Below are 19,022 nucleotides of genomic sequence, written 5' to 3' on the forward strand. Positions count from 1 at the left end.
GGGGGGTAGAAGGTGCAGGGGGAGGGAAGTAGTGGGGAGGTGGTGTAGGGGGAAAGGTGGTCAGGGGGGTAGGAGGTGCAAGGTATAGAAGGTGTAGGGCGGAGGCGGTGCAGGGGGACGGGAGTAATAGGGAGGAGGTGCAGGGGGACGGGAGTAATAGGGAGGAGGTGCAGGGGGAGTAGTCAGGAGCCAGTGCAGGGGGGAGGCGGTACAGGGGGAGAGGAGGTGAAGGGGGAGGCAGTACAGGGGGAGAGGAGGTGAAGGGGGAGGCAGTACAGGGGGAGAGGAGGTGAAGGGGGAGGCAGTACAGGGGGAGAGGAGGTGCAGGGGGAGAAGAGGTAAAGAGGGAGAGGAGGTGCAGGGGGAGAGGAGGTGCAGGGGGAGAAGAGGTAAAGAGGGAGAGGAGGTGCAGGGGGGAGGCGGTACAGGGGGAGAGGAGGTGCAGGGGGAGAAGAGGTAAAGAGGGAGAGGAGGTGCAGGGGGGAGGCGCTATAGGGGGAGAGGCGGTACAGGGGGAGAGGAGGTGCAGGGGGACAGAAGGTGCAGGGGGAGGTAGTGCAGAGGGAGAGAAGGTGCCGGGGGGAGGCGGTACAGGGGGAGAGGAGGTGCAGGGGGGAGAGGCGGGATACGGGGTGGTCGGGGGAGGCGGTACAGGGGGAGAGGAGCTGCAGGGAGGAGAGGCGGGATACGGGGTGCTCGGGGGAGGCGGTACAGGGGGAGAGGAGCTGCAGGGAGGAGAGGCGGGATACGGGGTGCTCGGGGGAGGCGGTATAGGGGGTAGGCGGTGCAGGGGGAGAGGCGGGATACGGGGTGCTCGGGGGAGGCGGTATAGGGGGTAGGCGGTGCAGGGGGAGAGGCTGGATACGGGGTGCTCGGGGGAGGCGGTATAGGGGGTAGGCGGTGCAGGGGGAGAGGCTGGATAAGGGGTGCTCGGTGGAGGCGGTGCAGGGGGAGAGGCGGGATACGGGGTGCTCGGTGGAGGCGGTACAGGGGGAGAGGCGGGATACGGGGTGCTCGGTGGAGGCGGTACAGGGGGAGAGGCGGGATACGGGGTGCTCGGTGGAGGCGGTACAGGGGGAGAGGCGGGATACGGGGTGCTCGGTGGAGGCGGTACAGGGGGAGAGGCGGGATACGGGGTGCTCGGTGGAGGCGGTACAGGGGGAGAGGCGGGATACGGGGTTGGGAGGGGCAGCTCCTCCCTTCGTCTCTTATCCTTTTCTCTTCCCGCAGTTCCGGTACGGAGGTGACGGAGAGAAAGGACCGACCATCACTGCCCAGGAAGCGCAGGCTCAGGCCATCCTTCAGCAGGCTCGGGTGAGCGAGGCGGGAAGCCACTGACCCGGCCACGGCAGGGGGACTGATCAGGCCACGCAGGGAGACCAACCCAGGCCACGCAAGGAGACTGACCCGGGCCACGCAGGGAGACTGACCCGGGCCATGCAGGGAGACTGACCCGGGCCACGCAAGGAGACTGACCGGGCCACGCAGGGAGACTGACCCGGGCCACGCAGGGAGACTGACCCGGGCCACGCAAGGAGACTGACCGGGCCACGCAAGGAGACTGACCGGGCCACGCAGGGAGACTGACCCGGGCCACGCAGGGAGACTGACCCAGGCCAAGCAGGGAGACTGACCCAGGCCACGCATGGAGACTGACCAGGCCACGCAGGGAGACTGACCCGGGCCACGCAGGAAGACTGACCCGGGCCACGCAGGGAGACTGACACAGGCCACGCAGGGAGACTGACCCGGGACATGCAGGGAGACTGACCCGGGCCACGCAGGGAGACTGACACAGGCCACGCAGGGAGACTGACCCGGGCCACGCAGGGAGACTGACCTGGTAACTCCACTAATATATATCTCAGGCACTGAGGGGGTCACAGGGCTGACAGAGTGGGAGCCGGCGTGGCAGAAGATGGAGCTCACACCCCGACATATCTCACACTCTCTGCGGGGCGGGGGACACGCCACTTACACGTGTGGTCCGGCAACAATAACCTTTCTCCTCTTCTGTCAGATTGCGATGAGGGGACCTTCAGGCCCGATGGGTCTAACTGGAAGATCCGGCCCCGTGGTATGTACCATCTTTTACTCGATCTAGTCAGAGCGCGACCACGGCACGTGGCACAGTGATCGGATACTCAGGGAGGTTATATATTCAGAGCACGACCGCAGCACGTGGCCTTGTCACGGAATAGTCAGGGAGGTTATGTAGTCAGTGATTACCCGTGGTACACGTGGGAAGGTGACACCTCGTTCTATCGAATACCTCAGTAAATCCGCAGCTTTTTGCAGAGGAAACGTTTTTGTTTTTTTTCTTCCTTTTGCAGCTTTCAATCTTTATATTTTATGTCCATTTTTGGATAAGGAAGAGGAACGTCAGCACGTAACTTTATCCACCTGTGCAGAGCAGCGATAATATTCAGTACAAGTTAAATAGCCAGGTATGGGGGAGCGTATGCTACCCCCCAAAAATAGCCAGATATGGGGGAACGTATGCTACCCCCCAAAAATAGCCAGATATGGGGGAACGTATGCTACCCCCCAAAAATAGCCAGATATGGGGGAGCGTATGCTACCCCCCAAAAATAGCCAGATTTGGTGAACGTATGCTACCCCCCAAAAATAGCCAGATATGGGGGAGCGTATGCAACCCCCCAAAAATAGCCAGATTTGGGGGAACGTATGCTACCCCCCAAAAATAGGCAGAATTCATTTGTTTTTTATTTATTATGTATTTACATGGCACAGGTTTGATACCAAACGTCTGAATGTATACTATATATATTGGGCAGGCGTCTGTCTGGTCGCTGTGCATCGGGAAGCCTCTTAAGATACCGTGCGCACAGTGTGCCTGCTGGAGATTAAGGAGCAGGTTGTGTCTGTGTTTGGATACATTTGGATGACTTTTTGAGTCAGGTCGCCCGATGGCCTTTGAGGACGGGATTTGCCCACTGCTGTCTTACCCCGACCTGGAAAATCTTTGGTATAATATCACCAGATACGTAAAAAAAAAAAAATCGGCCTGGTTTCTTTATTAACCGGAGCGGATTGCAAAAGAAGACGCCCTTTCGACGCCGGAAGCAATCGGTTTGCCGCGGTTAGATGCCGCGTCGGCCGCTGCTTTTAACCCGTCAGCAACCACACCTGTGGACCGCAAGCTCCAAAAACGCCCGTTATCCACGTCCAAAACCCCCACGACCTCTCCCAACCTTGTCAAGCCGATGTCCCACGGCTGAGCAATGAGGGCTTTCCTCTAATTAGGCACGCGAGCCGAAGGTCATAAAGCTGGGGCGCCAATTAGAATTTCAATGAGAAATAAGACAGCTTGGTTACTTGGTGATGTGACACGAGGGGCGCAGCTCACAGGTTAGAAGAGGGCTTATTTCAAGCCGGTTTCCACGCTGTCAGATTCAAAAGAAGAATTTGGGGGTGGGGGGGGGGGGGTGGAGGTTTAAACAGCTGGACCCTCCCTCTTGAACCTTGGGTTGGATTTTGGTTCCTGGGAACGGGGCGTAAGCCGCGACCATGTGTCCCGTATCGCTCAGCGCATTAAGAAGATTTTCCATGTTAAACAAGGAAACGCGAAACGCATCGGGGCAATCGGTTTTTTTAACGGCTGCTCCGTGATGGACACGTACCGCACCCCGCTTCTAAACCCGTGCGAACCCAAGGGGGCGCTGCGAGTCTCGCACGGCGGGGGACACTTTGTTAAAGAAATAGAGCTGTGAAAATACCATATTGTGTTTTTTCTCGTTTAATTTTTTTTTTAAATAGCGTTTCCCTGACTGCTTTTACATTTGAGACATTTTAGATTGTAGATTAAAGTTGTTTTTGTTTGTTTTTAAAGATGGGCCAGAAACCTCCTTATTTAGGAATATTCAATACGTGATGGATTCATTACTTCTGCGCTAAAGAGCTCTGCAGCGCGTGTTACTCCGCATATATATATATATATACACACACACATTTCTCTGCAGCGCGTCACTCCGCATATATATATATATATATATATATATATATATATATATATATATATACACATATATATATACACATTTCTCTGCAGCGCGTGTCACTCCGCATATATATATATACACATTTCTCTGCAGCGCGTGTCACTCCGCATATATATATATATATACACATTTCTCTGCAGCGCGTGTCACTCCGCATATATATATACAGTATATACACATTTCTCTGCAGCGGGTGTCACTCCGCATATATATATACACATTTCTCTGCAGCGCGTCGCTCCGCATATATATATATATATATACACATTTCTCTGCAGCGCGTGTCACTCCGCATAAATATATATATATACACATTGCTCTGTAGCGCATCGCTCCACATATATATATATATATATACACATTGCTCTGCAGCGCATCGCTCCACATATATATATATATACACATTGCTCTGTAGCGTATCGCTCCGCTTTTATATATATAGACATTGTTCTGCAGAGCGTCGTTCTACTTATATAGATATACATTGCTCTGCAGTGCGTCTCTCCACTTATATATATATATATATACATTGCTCTGCAGCGTGTCGCTCCACTTATATATATATATATATACACATTGCTCTGCAGCGTGTCGCTCCACATATATATATATATATATATATATATATATATATACATTGCTCTGCAGCGTGTCGCTCCGCATATATATTTATTTTTATATACATTGTTCTGCAGAGCTTCGCTCAGCTTATTATATAGATATACATTGCTCTGCAGCGCGGCGCTCCGCATATATATATGTTCGCATATATATATATATATATATATATATATATATTGCTCTGAAGCGTGTCGCTCTGCTTATATATATACATTGTTCTGCAGAGCGTAGTCCCTCTTATTATATAGATATACATTGCTCTGCAGACCGTGAGAATAGTGATGACTCTTGTGACGGTGACAGTGAGAATAGTGATTCCGTTGTGACCGTGACAGTGAGAATAGTGATGTCCCTTTTGACATAAGAATAGTGATGCCCCCTGTGATAGTGACAGTGATATATAGTGATGCCCCCTTTGATAGTGAAAGTGAGATATAGTGATGTCCCCTGTGACTTGAGAATAGTGATGTCCCTTATGACAGTGAGAATAGTGATGCCCCATGTGATAGTGACAGTGAGATATAGTGATGTCCCTTGTGATAGTGACACAGAGAATAGTGATGTGCCTCGTGATAGTGACACAGAGAATAGTGATGTCCCTGTGATAGTGACACAGAGAATAGTGATGTCCCTTGTGCTAGTGATACAGAGAATAGTGATGTCCCTCATGATAGGGACACAGAGAATAGTGATGCCCCTTGTGATAGTGACACAGAGAATAGTGATGTCCCTCATGATAGGGACACAGAGAATAGTGATGTCCCTCGTGATAGTGACACAGAGAATAGTGATGTTCCTTGTGATAGTGACACAGAGAATAGGGATGCCCCTTGTGATAGTGAGACAGAGAATAGTGATGCCCCTTGTGATAGTGACACAGAGAATAGTGATGTCCCTCATGATAGGGACACAGAGAATAGTGATGTCCCTCGTGATAGTGACACAGAGAATAGTGATGTCCCTCGTGATAGTGACACAGAGAATTGTGATGTCCCTCGTGATAGTGACACAGAGAATAGTGATGTCCCTCGTGATAGTGACACAGAGAATAGGAATGTTCCTTGTGATAGTGACACAGAGAATAGTGATGTTCCTTGTGATAGTGACACAGAGAATAGGAATGTTCCTTGTGATAGTGACACAGAGAATAGGGATGTTCCTTGTGATAGTGACACAGGAAATAGTGATGTCCCTCGTGATAGTGATACAGGGAATAGTGATGTCCCTCGTGATAGTGACAAAGGGAATAGTGATGTCCCTCGTGATAGTGACACAGGGAATAGTGATGCCCCTCGTGATAGTGACACAGGGAATAGTGATGTCCCTCGTGATAGTGATACAGGGAATAGTGATGTCCCTCGTGATAGTGACACAGGGAATAGTGATGTCCCTCGTGATAGTGACACAGGGAATAGTGATGTCCGCCTGCTCTTCTCATGGTGTTTTTCTCTCCCTCTCAGGGATCTCCCGGCGGTCCGGGAATTAAAGGGGAATCCGGAGATTCTGGTCCTCAGGTGAGCACGCGCACATATAGTGTTACTGTGTATTACCCCGTCTCCCTCTGCTTCTCCTTATCCTGCGCCTGTCCTGTGCATCCCCTCTCTCTCCCTACTCCATGGAGGTGTGGGATTATGGGGGTTTAAATGACAGTGATGGTGGGGGGGAGAGGGAGACCGCCTTGAGACGGAGGGCGTACTTCCAGTTCAAAGGAAGACGCGCGGTGAAGGATTATGGAATTCAGGATTAATGAGCTGCGCTTTGCATGATGAGCAGTGTCACCGTGCCTCCCAGGGGGGTGGTTTCATGGAACAGCCACCCAGCAGAGGTAGAAGGGGGTAATACAGGAAGCGATCTAATAGGGTCTGAGGGTTTACAGCGCATTGGGGAATGGGCAGTCTGGGTCGGCCAAGCGGTTCTGATCAGCAGGTTCTCTTAATAAGTCCAACTCATTCGGTTCTGTTCTCTGGTTTGCTCCGCAGGGTCCTAGAGGTATTCAGGGTTCCCCAGGGCCGATGGGTAAAGCCGGCAAACGGGTAAGTACTGAGCACCCCTCGTCCGAAGGGAGAGGGCGGAGGCTCCGCTATATCAGCTATACACAGGAGGCAGGAAAGGGTATAGTTGATATACAAGAAACGTGGGTAATGTTCGTATCTTGTCCCCTAGACTTTTTGCTAGTGTTGAAACACACGATTGTCCCAATCTCGAGCCTTTGAGGTGACCACGGTAACTTTACACTGCACTGGGCTCCGGGGAGAGCTCCATTTTAACCACCCCGGACACCTGAGATTTCAAACGTTTCTATCTTCCGTACGGAGCATTCGATTTAGAAAATAAAACACCATTGGAAAGTAAAAATAGGGGCGCCAAGCCATGGGTTATAGAAAGACTTTGGTAATGTTGTATTAAACAATGGGATAAACGAGAGCAATGGGTTTTGTGGGCGAGTAAGGGGTTAATCCTTGACCAGAGAACTACAAAGGAGTTAAGCCTTTTTACTGCTTATTACATCATCTGCCTTCCTCGGGGAATACGGATGAGGTTTTGATATTTCTGGGCGGAGGGGAGGATTTTTTTTTTTTGGTAACCCACAAACGCGCGGGCGGGCTGGTAATACGCACTCCTCATGTGACACACGCGTCTTCCTTTCAGGGACGCTCCGGAGCCGATGGATCTCGTGGGATGCCGGGAGAGCCTGGATCCAAGGTACGCGGGTCTTTTACTGAAGGGGTAGTGGACGCAAGGAGTGACCTCCCATCAGAGGTGGTGGAGGCTAACGCAGCAAAGGGATGGAAAGCCGCTTCGGGGCAGATACCAGGGCGTCCTAAATAGGGCCAGAAATGTAATGGGGTCTGAGGCTGCAGTGGGGATCGGGAAATGAAACGGGATTTTTCAACCCCCAAGGCCAGTACAATCCAAGTCGTTGGGGAAACTGCACCGGAATTCACGTCTTTTTGACGCGAACTAACAGAGAATTTCTCTGCCGTCCTCTGCGTCCTGACGCTTAACCCTTTGACCACCAGAAGGCCTAGCGAGGCTTTGGCTCACCTATTATTATATTGCTTGGCAACACGTTGCAAAGGTCAACGCGTTTTGCCTCGGGGGATAAACCACGATTTTCATAGGAAACCATCAGGGATGGACGGAAATTCTGTAACAGCACATAATTGACTTTGCCATATCGTCATTGACATATATATATATATATATATATATATATATATATATATATATATATATATATACACACACATATTTCACCAGCAACAAAGGAAAGGGTTCAAATAAAGGTTGGACATCTTTTTAGATGGGAAAGGTATACAGGGATATACCAAATAAGTAAACATGGGAAGGATGTTGATCCAGGGATTAATCCGATTGCCAATTCTTGGAGTCAGGAAGGAATTAATTTTTCCCTTAATGGGGTTTTTTGTTTGCCTTCCTCTGGATCAATATACTGTTAAGTTCAATATAGAAGAACCCCGCTTCAGCTAAGTACAAAGTAATAATGTGGGGGTAGGGTGCTAATGGGTGACGTATAAGGTAAGTAATAAAGAGGCAAGAACCCACTATAAGCACTCAATACCCCCTGATGTATAATGTGAATGTTAAAAATAATTTTTAATGCTATACTAATTAAAATAATGGGTGTTAAAATTCAACAAATGACACACATATATGATACCCTATGATGAATATATATGATATTCCGGGTAACTAAGTAAGGCGACAATTTGAGGTTAATTGGATCAAACTGTCCCAGGGAGCCGGTATACAGTAATCCCTATTAGTGGTTAATTAGGTGTATGCTGGTATCAGTGAGGGGCTGTTCAATACCTGTCTCAGGTGTCAGACAGGTCCCAGATGGTGAAGGTAAATGTGAAATGGATCATAATATGCTAGGTACAGACAAAAAGATCAGTATTTCAAACCAGTGTGTGCTCACTTTGCAAATCATAAATCCATAAATGGAAAGTGTAGACTCTCTCTACAATCCAACATGTAGCCACCTAACAGCAACTGGTTACCTCCTGAATAGTAAACGAGTGGCTGTTAAACACAGAACACAATGTGCAGAGGCTCATAGACTCCTATAGGCAGTGTGGTTGTCAGTATACCTGTGCACATATTCATGAATGTGCTTCCACTGTCAGGAGTGCTAATGCCACTATAAAGCTGTGTATGATCGAAAGAAACCTATCTAGTATGCAGAAAAAGGTTTCTTGGTGGATACATGTAGTCACCTAACAGCAGCTAATTAGCTCCAAAATAGTAAACGAGTGGCTGTTAAACACAGAACACAATGTGCAGAGGCTCAAAGACTCCTATAGGCAGTGTGGTTATTGGTATACCTGTGCACATATTAATGAATGTGCTTCCACTGTCAGGAGTGCTAATGCCACTATAAGGCTGTGTATGGTGGAAGAAACCTGTCTAATGTGCAGGAAAAGGTTCCTTAGTGGATACTGAGTGAGAAAGAGACACTGTTATAATACTGCCACAAAGCAGCACTGAACACACTGTTAGTAAACTGCTCAATGAGCATATGGTATACAGATCCAGTGAAGGTAAATCAGTCACATATGTACCATATAAATTCACATATAAATCACCTGTGTACTAGCTAATGCTTTTCCCATACAGTAATTATAAGACAAAAAAGAAAAACGATCTTTCGGTCACCCAACGGGACCTTTCTCACAGTGGTGTGCTATAAATACACACACACACACACACACACACACACACACACACACACACACACACACACACACACACACACACACACACACACACACACACACACACACACACACACACACACACACACTAATTATATATATATATATACACACACACACACACACACACACACACACACACACACACATACAGTAATTATATATATATATATATATATATATAATTACTGTATGTGTGTGTATATATATATATAATTACTGTATGTATGTGTGTGTATGTGTATATATATATATATATATATACACATACACACACATACATACAGTAATTATATATATATACACACACACACATACAGTAATTATATATATATATATATACACACACATATACAGTAATTATATATATATATATATACACACACACAAACATACAGTTTATACAAAATGACGCTATTTCAATGTCATTAAAATGTAAAATGAAAACAAAACTATCGTCCCACAGATATTTTGATGTTAATATTGAATATTTAATGTTACTATTAACAGACGGAGCTGTGGTCATTAGGGTGGGACGCGAGGGGTCAGTTCTAAGTGTCTCTTTCTTTGTGACCCCTCTAATTGGTGCGTGTCTTTCTTTTTGCAGGGTGACCGAGGGTTTGATGGTCTCCCGGGTCTGCCCGGGGAGAAGGGGCACAGGGTGAGTTGCGACCTCCTAGGCTGGAAAGTCCCAGCCTCTCCGAGGCCAAATGGGACATTTGTCAGAGGCCACCTGTGGCCAGCAGAGGGCGCTGCGTTCTCATGAATTCTGATATCGCAGCGAGATTAACTGAGAATGGAGAGCAGAGAGCACCCCGACAACTGCACTCAGATTCTTATTGTTACACATACACACTGCTCTGCGTGTTACACATACACACTGCTCTGCGTGTTACACATACAGACTGCTCTGCGTGTTACACATGCACACTGCTCTGCGTGTTACACATACACACCGCTCTGCATGTTACAGATACACACTGCTCTGCGTGTTACACATACACAGTGCTCTGCGTGTTACACATACACACTGCTCTGCGTGTTACAGAAACACACTGCTCTGCGTGTTACACATACACAGTGCTCTGCGTGTTACACATACACACTGCTCTGCGTGTTACACTTACACACTGCTCTGCGTGTTACACATACACACCGCGCTGCGTGTTACACATACACACTGTGCTGCGTGTTACACAAACACACTGCTCTGCGTGTTACACATACACACTGCTCTGCATGTTACACATACACACGGCGCTGCGTGTTACACATACACACTGCTCTGCGTGTTACACATACACAGTGCTCTGCGTGTTACACATACACACTGCTCTGCGTGTTACACATACACACTGCTCTGTGTTACACATACACACTGCTCTGCGTGTTACACATACACACTGCTCTGCGTGTTACACATACACACGGCCCTGCGTGTTACATATACACACTGCTCTGCGTGTTACACATACACAGTGCTCGGCATGTTACACATACACACTGCTCAGCGTGTTACACGTACACACCGCTCTGCGTGTTACACGTACACACTGCTCTGCGTGTTGCACATACACACTGATCTGCGTGTTACAGATACACACTGCTCTGCGTGTTACACATACACGCTGCTCTGCGTGTTACACATACACGCTGCTCTGCGTGTTACACATACACACTGCTCAGTGTGTTACACGTACACACTACTCTGCGTGTTACACATACACACTGCTCTGAGTGTTACACATACACACTGCTCTGCGTGTTACACATACACGCTGCTCAGCGTGTTACACATACACACTGCTCTGCATGTTACAGATATACACTGCACTGCATGTTACACATACACACTGCTCGGCATGTTACACATACACACTGCTCTGCGTGTTACACATACACACTGCTCTGCGTGTTACACATACACACTGCTCTGCATGTTACAGATACACACTGCTCTGCATGTTACACATACACACTGCTCTGAGTGTTACACATACACACTGCTCTGCGTGTTACAGATACACACTGCTCTGCATGTTACAGATACACACTGCTCTGCATGTTACAGATACACACTGCTCTGCATGTTACAGATACACATTGCTCGGCGTGTTACACATACACACTGCTCTGCGTGTTAGACATACACGCTGCTCTGCGTGTTACAGATACACACTGCTCTGCATGTTACACATACACACTGCTCTGAGTGTTACACATACAGTACACACTGCTCTGCATGTTACAGATACGCACTGCTCTGCATGTTACACATACAAACTGCTCTGAGTGTTACACATACACACTGCTCTGCGTGTTACAGATACACACTGCTCTGCATGTTACAGATACACACTGCTCTGCATGTTACAGATACACACTGCTCTGCATGTTACACATACACGCTGCTCTGCGTGTTACAGATACACACTGCCCTGCGTGTTACAGATACACACTGCTCTGCGTGTTACACATACACACTGCTCTGAGTGTTACACATACACACTGCTCTGCGTGTTACACATACACACTGCTCTGCGTGTTACACATACACACTGCTCTGCGTGTTACACTTACACACTGCTCTGCGTGTTACACATGCACACTGCTCTGCATGTTACCCACACAGTGCTCTGCGTGTTACACATACACACTGCTCTGCGTGTTACACATACTGCTCTTCTTGTTACAGATACACACTGCTCTGCGTGTTACACACACACTGCTCTGTGTGTTACAGATACACACTGCTCTGCGTGTTACACATACACACTGCTCTGCGTGTTACACACACAGTGCTCTGCGTGTTACTCATACTCACTGCTCTGCGTATCACACACACACTGCTCTGCTTGTTACACTTACACACTGCTCTGCGTGTTACTTATACACACTGCTCTGCGTGTTACACATACACACTGCTCTGCTTGTTACACATAAACACTGCTCTGCGTGTTACACATAAACACTGCTCTGCGTTTTACACATACACACTGCTTTGCGTGTTACACATACACACTTCTCTATGTTACACATACACACTGCTCTGCGTGTTACACATACACACTGCTCTATGTTACACACACACACTGCTTTGCGTGTTACACATACACACGGCCCTGCGTGTTACACATACACACTGCTCTGCGTGTTACAGATACACACTGCTCTGCGTGTTACACATACACACTGCTCTGCTTGTTACACATAAACAATGCTCTGCGTGTTACACATAAACACAGCTCTGCATGTTACACATACACTGCTCTGCGTTTTACAGATACACACTGCTCTGCGTGTTACACATACACACTTCTCTATGTTACACATACACACTGCTCTGTGTGTTACACATACACACTGCTCTATGTTACACACACACACTGCTCTGCGTGTTACACATACACTGCTCTGCATGTTACACACACTGCTCTGCGTGTTACACATACACACTGCTCTGCATGTCACGCACACTGCTCTGCGTGTTACACAAACACTGCTCTGCGTGTTACACAAACACTGCTCTGCGTGTTACACATACATACTGCTCTGCGTGTTACGCACACACACTGCTCTATGTTACACACACACACACTGCTCTGCGTGTTACACACACACACACTGCTTTGCGTATTACACACACACTGCTCTATGTTACACACACACACTGCTTTGCGTATTTCACACACACACTGCATTGCGTGTTACACACACTGCTTTGCGTATTACACACACACACTGCATTGCGTGTTACACACACATACTGCTCTATGTTACACACACACACTGCTCTGCGTGTTACACACACACTGCTTTGCGTATTACACACACACACACTGCATTGCGTGTTACACACACTGTTTTGCTTATTACACACACACACTGCATTGCGTGTTACACACACTGCTTTGCGTATTACACACAAACAGCATTGCGTGTTACACACACTGCTTTGCGTATTACACACACACACTGCATTGCGTGTTACACACACTGCTTTGCGTATTACACACACACACTGCATTGCGTATTACACACACTGCATTGCGTATTACACACACACACTGCATTGCGTATTACCCACACTGCTTTGCGTGTTACACACACACACTGCATTGAGTATTACACACACTGCTTTGCGTATTACACACACACACTGCATTGCGTATTACACACACCGCTTTGCGTGTTACACACACACACTGCATTGCGTATTACACACACACTGCATTGCGTGTTACACACACACTGCTCTATGTTACACACACACACTGCTTTGCGTATTACACACACACTGCATTGCGTGTTACACACACACTGCTCTATGTTACACACACACACACTGCTTTGCGTATTACACACACACTGCATTGCGTATTACACAAACACTGCTCTGCGTGTTACACATACATACTGCTCTGCGTGTTACGCACACACACTGCTCTATGTTACACACACACACACTGCTCTGCGTGTTACACACACACACACTGCTTTGCGTATTACACACACACTGCTCTATGTTACACACACACACTGCTTTGCGTATTTCACACACACACTGCATTGCGTGTTACACACACTGCTTTGCGTATTACACACACACACTGCATTGCGTGTTACACACACATACTGCTCTATGTTACACACACACACTGCTCTGCGTGTTACACACACACTGCTTTGCGTATTACACACACACACACTGCATTGCGTGTTACACACACTGTTTTGCTTATTACACACACACACTGCATTGCGTGTTACACACACTGCTTTGCGTATTACACACAAACAGCATTGCGTGTTACACACACTGCTTTGCGTATTACACACACACACTGCATTGCGTGTTACACACACTGCTTTGCGTATTACACACACACACTGCATTGCGTATTACACACACTGCATTGCGTATTACACACACACACTGCATTGCGTATTACACACACTGCTTTGCGTGTTACACACACACACTGCATTGAGTATTACACACACTGCTTTGCGTATTACACACACACACTGCATTGCGTATTACACACACCGCTTTGCGTGTTACACACACACACTGCATTGCGTATTACACACACACTGCATTGCGTGTTACACACACACTGCTCTATGTTACACACACACACTGCTTTGCGTATTACACACACACTGCATTGCGTGTTACACACACACTGCTCTATGTTACACACACACACACTGCTTTGCGTATTACACACACACTGCATTGCGTATTACACACACACACACTGCATTGCGTGTTACACACACACTGGGCACGTTTCCCACAGTTGGGGGGAGATGTGGGGTGTTTCGGCCGCTGTGATGCGGGTCCCCGGCTCTGTACATTGGGGGTTCTGAGTGCGGTTGTGTCTCTTTTTTCAGGGTGACAAAGGCCCGCTGGGTCCTCCCGGCTCTACAGGTGAAGACGGAGATAGGGTAAGCGTTAAAACACCTGCGTGAATCGGAGACGCCTTCTCTGACCGAGGCGCCGGCGTCTTCTATACCAGCGCGGCAAACTCACAATACGTTGGGCGCTAATTCTTAAATCTGTCTGCAAGACTCAGGCGGCATCATCAGAGGGCGGCAGGAAAGAGCCTAACTGACTCTAACCCCTCTCACCCCCCCCCATCCTCTCTTTTATCTCCCCTCATCCGCTCACCTCTCTCTTTCCTTTCACCTCTCTCCCCTCCTCATCTCTCTCTTCCCCCCCTCATCTCTCTCTTTCCCCTCTCATCTCTCTCTTTCCCCTCTCATCTCTCTCTCCCCCCTCACTCATCTCTCTCTCCCCCCTCACTCATCTCTCTCTCCCCCTTCCCTCATCTCTCTCCCCCTCCATCATCTCTCTCCCCCTTCCCTCATCTCTCTCCCCCTCCATCATCTCTCTCCCCCCTCCATCATCTCTCCCCCCTCATCTCTCTCTTCCCCACCCCCTCATCTCTCTCTTCCACACCCCCTCATCTCTCTCTTTCTCCCTCATCTCTCTCTCCCCCCTCATCTCTCTCTCCCCCCTCATCTCTCTCTCCCCCCCTCATCTATCTCTCTCCCCCCCTCATCTCTCTCGCCCCTCCTCGTCTCTCTCTCACCCCCCTCGTCTCTCTCTCCCCCCTCGTCTCTCTCTCGCCCCCCTCATCTCTCCCTTGCCCCCCCTTGTCACTCTCTCGCCCCCACTCATCTATCTCTTGCCCCCCCTCATCTCTCTCTCTTCCCCCCTCATCTCTTTTACCCCCTCATCTCTCTCTTCCCCATCTCTCTCTTCCCCCCTCATCTCTCTCTTCCTATCACCCTCATCTCTCTTCCCACCACCCTCATCTCTCTCTTCCCACGCCCCTCATCTCTTTCCCCCCACCCCTCATTTCTCTCTCCCCCCACCCCTCATTTCTCTCTCCCCCCCACCCCTCATTTCTCTCTCCGCCCCACCCCTCATTTCTCTCTCCCCCCTCACACCTCCCTCACCTCTCCTCCCTCCCATCTGGCCAACCTCCGGGGCCGCACCTTGAGCCACCCGCGGCCCCGACTGCGGGCCACCTGTTGGACAGACCTGTTCTATACTGACCAGCGATGAGTGCTGCTCTGGTTCCTCCACCTAACCTCCTCCGTGCCATTTGTATTTCCCGTAACAGGGAGAAGACGGAGAAGTTGGACCCCGAGGTCTCCCCGGCGAGCCCGTAAGTGAGACCCCAATCTTTAGCACTGCACATAAGGGGTTACGTTACCTCTGATTCAAGAGGCGGTCCCAATATCTACATTTTATCAACAACCGCCCACCCCAAAATAGCTGTGCCAGCCATGCCTTGCCATCTTCGGAAAGACATGCAGCCACCTCTGGCGTGGAATCGTTCACGCACACGTCTGCCAGCCGTTCCACCTCTTAACAAGGATGTTTAACCCTGTCTCTGTGAGGCGGTGAGGGGCAGTGCAAGGGTTAAACTGCCACACTCCCGACATGTATGTTTGCGTGTTGGGAAACCCGGTTGTTTCTGCCGGCTGACGGCAAACAAGATCAATTAAGGGGATGTTTGAGGGAGCACTGGGCAGAGGAGCTTACAATCTAACAGGAAAGAGGGGGAGGGGGCGACTTGGCATTCACCCGTTAACCCCGTAGCCGCCAGGAACGCCAGAGGCGTCTCAGGCAGGAGCGGGGTTAACGCCCGGGGAACGGATCGGGCGGTGTAACCCGGGGTTTGCTTTTCTTCTTTTAGGGCGAGCGAGGATTATTAGGACCACGAGGTTCTCCCGGACCCCCAGGACAGCATGTGAGTATTGATGCAGTATTAATACTGCTACGCTCTTGCAGTGTTACTTCCATCCCATTTACACTGACGGCCACTATTATGACAATTACTCCGGCACCCTATTGTATTATTACTACAATACTAACACTTCTTTCATACCTCATTAAATTAGCACAGTACCAGGATTTCATTCCCTAACTGCTTCCACGTCCCATTATTACCCCACTAACACCTTACTGCGGGGCCATATTGCTATATTGTGCTCACCATTTATTCTTTTAATACTACAGTACAACGATACCTCACACCATTATCATGGTACTGATACTTCAATAATACTTTATTTCATTTGATCGTATTGATACTTTGCTCCATTAATACTTTGATGATACTGATATTTCATCACATTATTACTTCTGTATACTAATACTTTGTTCCATTAATACTTTACTGATACTGATATCTTATCTCATTATTAATTTACTGATACTTTGTCACTCCATGATACGTGTATTTGATCCCCTCATACTGATATTGAATTGATACTTCATTGTAATACTTCAGCACTTATACTGTTCATTTCATGATTACTCGCCCATCTCTTGTTACTTTAGGGTGTTGCCGGCGTGGACGGGCCACAGGGTCCCAAAGGAAATCTGGTGAGTTTATATGTTATATCGCTCTGCGTGTTATTATATCTCTGCGTGTTATTATATCTCTGCGTGTTATTATATCGCTCTGCGTGTTAGTATATTACTCTGCGTGTTATTATATCACCTACATGTTATTATATCTCTCTGCGTGTTATTATATCTCTGCGTGTTATTATATCTCTGTGTGTTATTATATGTCTCTGCATGTTATTATATCTCTCTGCATGTTATTATATCTCTCTGTGTGTTATTATATCTCTGCGTGTTATTATATCTCTGCATGTTATTATATCTCTGCGTGTTATTATATATCTCTGCGTGTTATTATATCTCTCTGCGTGTTATTATATATCTCTGCGTGTTATTATATATCTCTGCGTGTTATTATATCTCTCTGCGTGTTATTATATCTCTCTGCGTGTTATTATATCTCTCTGCGTGTTATTATATCTCTCTGCATGTTATTATATCTCTGTGTGTTATTATATCTCTCTGCGTGTTATTATATATCTCTCTGCGTGTTATTATATCTCTCTGTGTGTTATTATATCTCTGTGTGTTATTATATCTCTCTGCATGTTATTATATCTCTCTGCGTGTTATTATATCTCTCTGCATGTTATTATATCTCTGTGTGTTATTATATATCTCTGCGTGTTATTATATCTCTGCGTCTTATTATATCTCTGCGTGTTATTATATCTCTCTGCATGTTATTATATCTCTGTGTTATTATATATCTCTGCGTGTTATTATATCTCTCTGCATGTTATTATATCTCTGCATGTTATTATATATCTCTGCGTGTTATTATATCTGTGTATTATTATATCTCTCTGCTTGTTATTATATCTCTGCGTGTTATTATATCTCTGCGTGTTATTACATCTCTCTGCGTGTTATTATATCTCTCTGCATGTTATTATATAACTCTACATGTTATTATATCTCTCGGTGTGTTATTATATCTATCTGCGTGTTATTATATCGCTCTGCGTGTTATTATATCGCTCTGCGGGTTAACATATCTCTCTGCGTGTTATTATATCTCTCTGCGTGTTATTATATCTCTCTGCGTGTTAGTATATTACTCTGCGTGTTATTATATCTCTCTGCGTGTTATTATATCTCAATGCGAGTTATCATATCTCTCTGCGTGTTATTATATCTCTCTGCGTGTTATTATATCTCTATGCGTGTTTTTATAACTCTGTGTGTTATTATATCTATCTGCATGTTATTATATCTCTCTGCGTGTTATTATTATTACTCTGCGTGTTATTATTATTACTCTGCGTGTTATTATCTCTCTGCATGTTATTATCTCTCTGAGTGTTATTATATCTATCTGCATGTTATTATATCTCTCTGCGTGTTATTATTATTACTCTGCATGTTTTTATATCTCTCTGCGTGTTTTTATATATCTCATCGTGTTTTTATATCTCTCTGCGTGTTATTATATCTATCTGCGTGTTATATCTCTCTGCATGTTATTATATCACTCTGCATGTTATTATATCTCTCTGCGTGTTATTATATATCTGCGTGTTATTATATCTCTCTGTGTGTTATTATATCTCTCTGCATGTTATTATATCACTCTGCATGTTATTACATCTCTCTGCATGTTATTATATCTCTCTGTGTGTTATTATATCTCTCTGCACATTATTATATCTCTCTACGTGTTATTATATCTCTCTGCGTGTTATTATATCTCTCTGCATGTTATTA

The 19,022-nt window shown here is 47.0% G+C and overlaps 1 protein-coding gene across 1 annotated transcript in view; it reads left to right on the plus strand.

Moving 5' to 3' along the window:
- The window catches only part of LOC142475367 (uncharacterized), a gene marked incomplete at its 3' end in the record, with an annotated part of 98,489 nt that overhangs the window by 9,726 nt on the left and 69,741 nt on the right, over positions 1-19,022 (plus strand). Inside the window, exons 9-18 of the mRNA XM_075581280.1 lie at positions 1,231-1,314; positions 2,021-2,077; positions 6,104-6,157; positions 6,623-6,676; positions 7,293-7,346; positions 9,990-10,043; positions 14,783-14,836; positions 16,021-16,065; positions 16,600-16,653; positions 17,247-17,291. Coding sequence (XP_075437395.1) covers positions 1,231-1,314; positions 2,021-2,077; positions 6,104-6,157; positions 6,623-6,676; positions 7,293-7,346; positions 9,990-10,043; positions 14,783-14,836; positions 16,021-16,065; positions 16,600-16,653; positions 17,247-17,291 — 555 coding nt within the window. The remainder of the gene's footprint in view (positions 1-1,230; positions 1,315-2,020; positions 2,078-6,103; positions 6,158-6,622; positions 6,677-7,292; positions 7,347-9,989; positions 10,044-14,782; positions 14,837-16,020; positions 16,066-16,599; positions 16,654-17,246; positions 17,292-19,022) is intronic.

Source organism: Ascaphus truei, unplaced genomic scaffold (genome assembly GCF_040206685.1).
Source record: "Ascaphus truei isolate aAscTru1 unplaced genomic scaffold, aAscTru1.hap1 HAP1_SCAFFOLD_1193, whole genome shotgun sequence".
Lineage (NCBI taxonomy): Eukaryota > Metazoa > Chordata > Amphibia > Anura > Ascaphidae > Ascaphus > Ascaphus truei.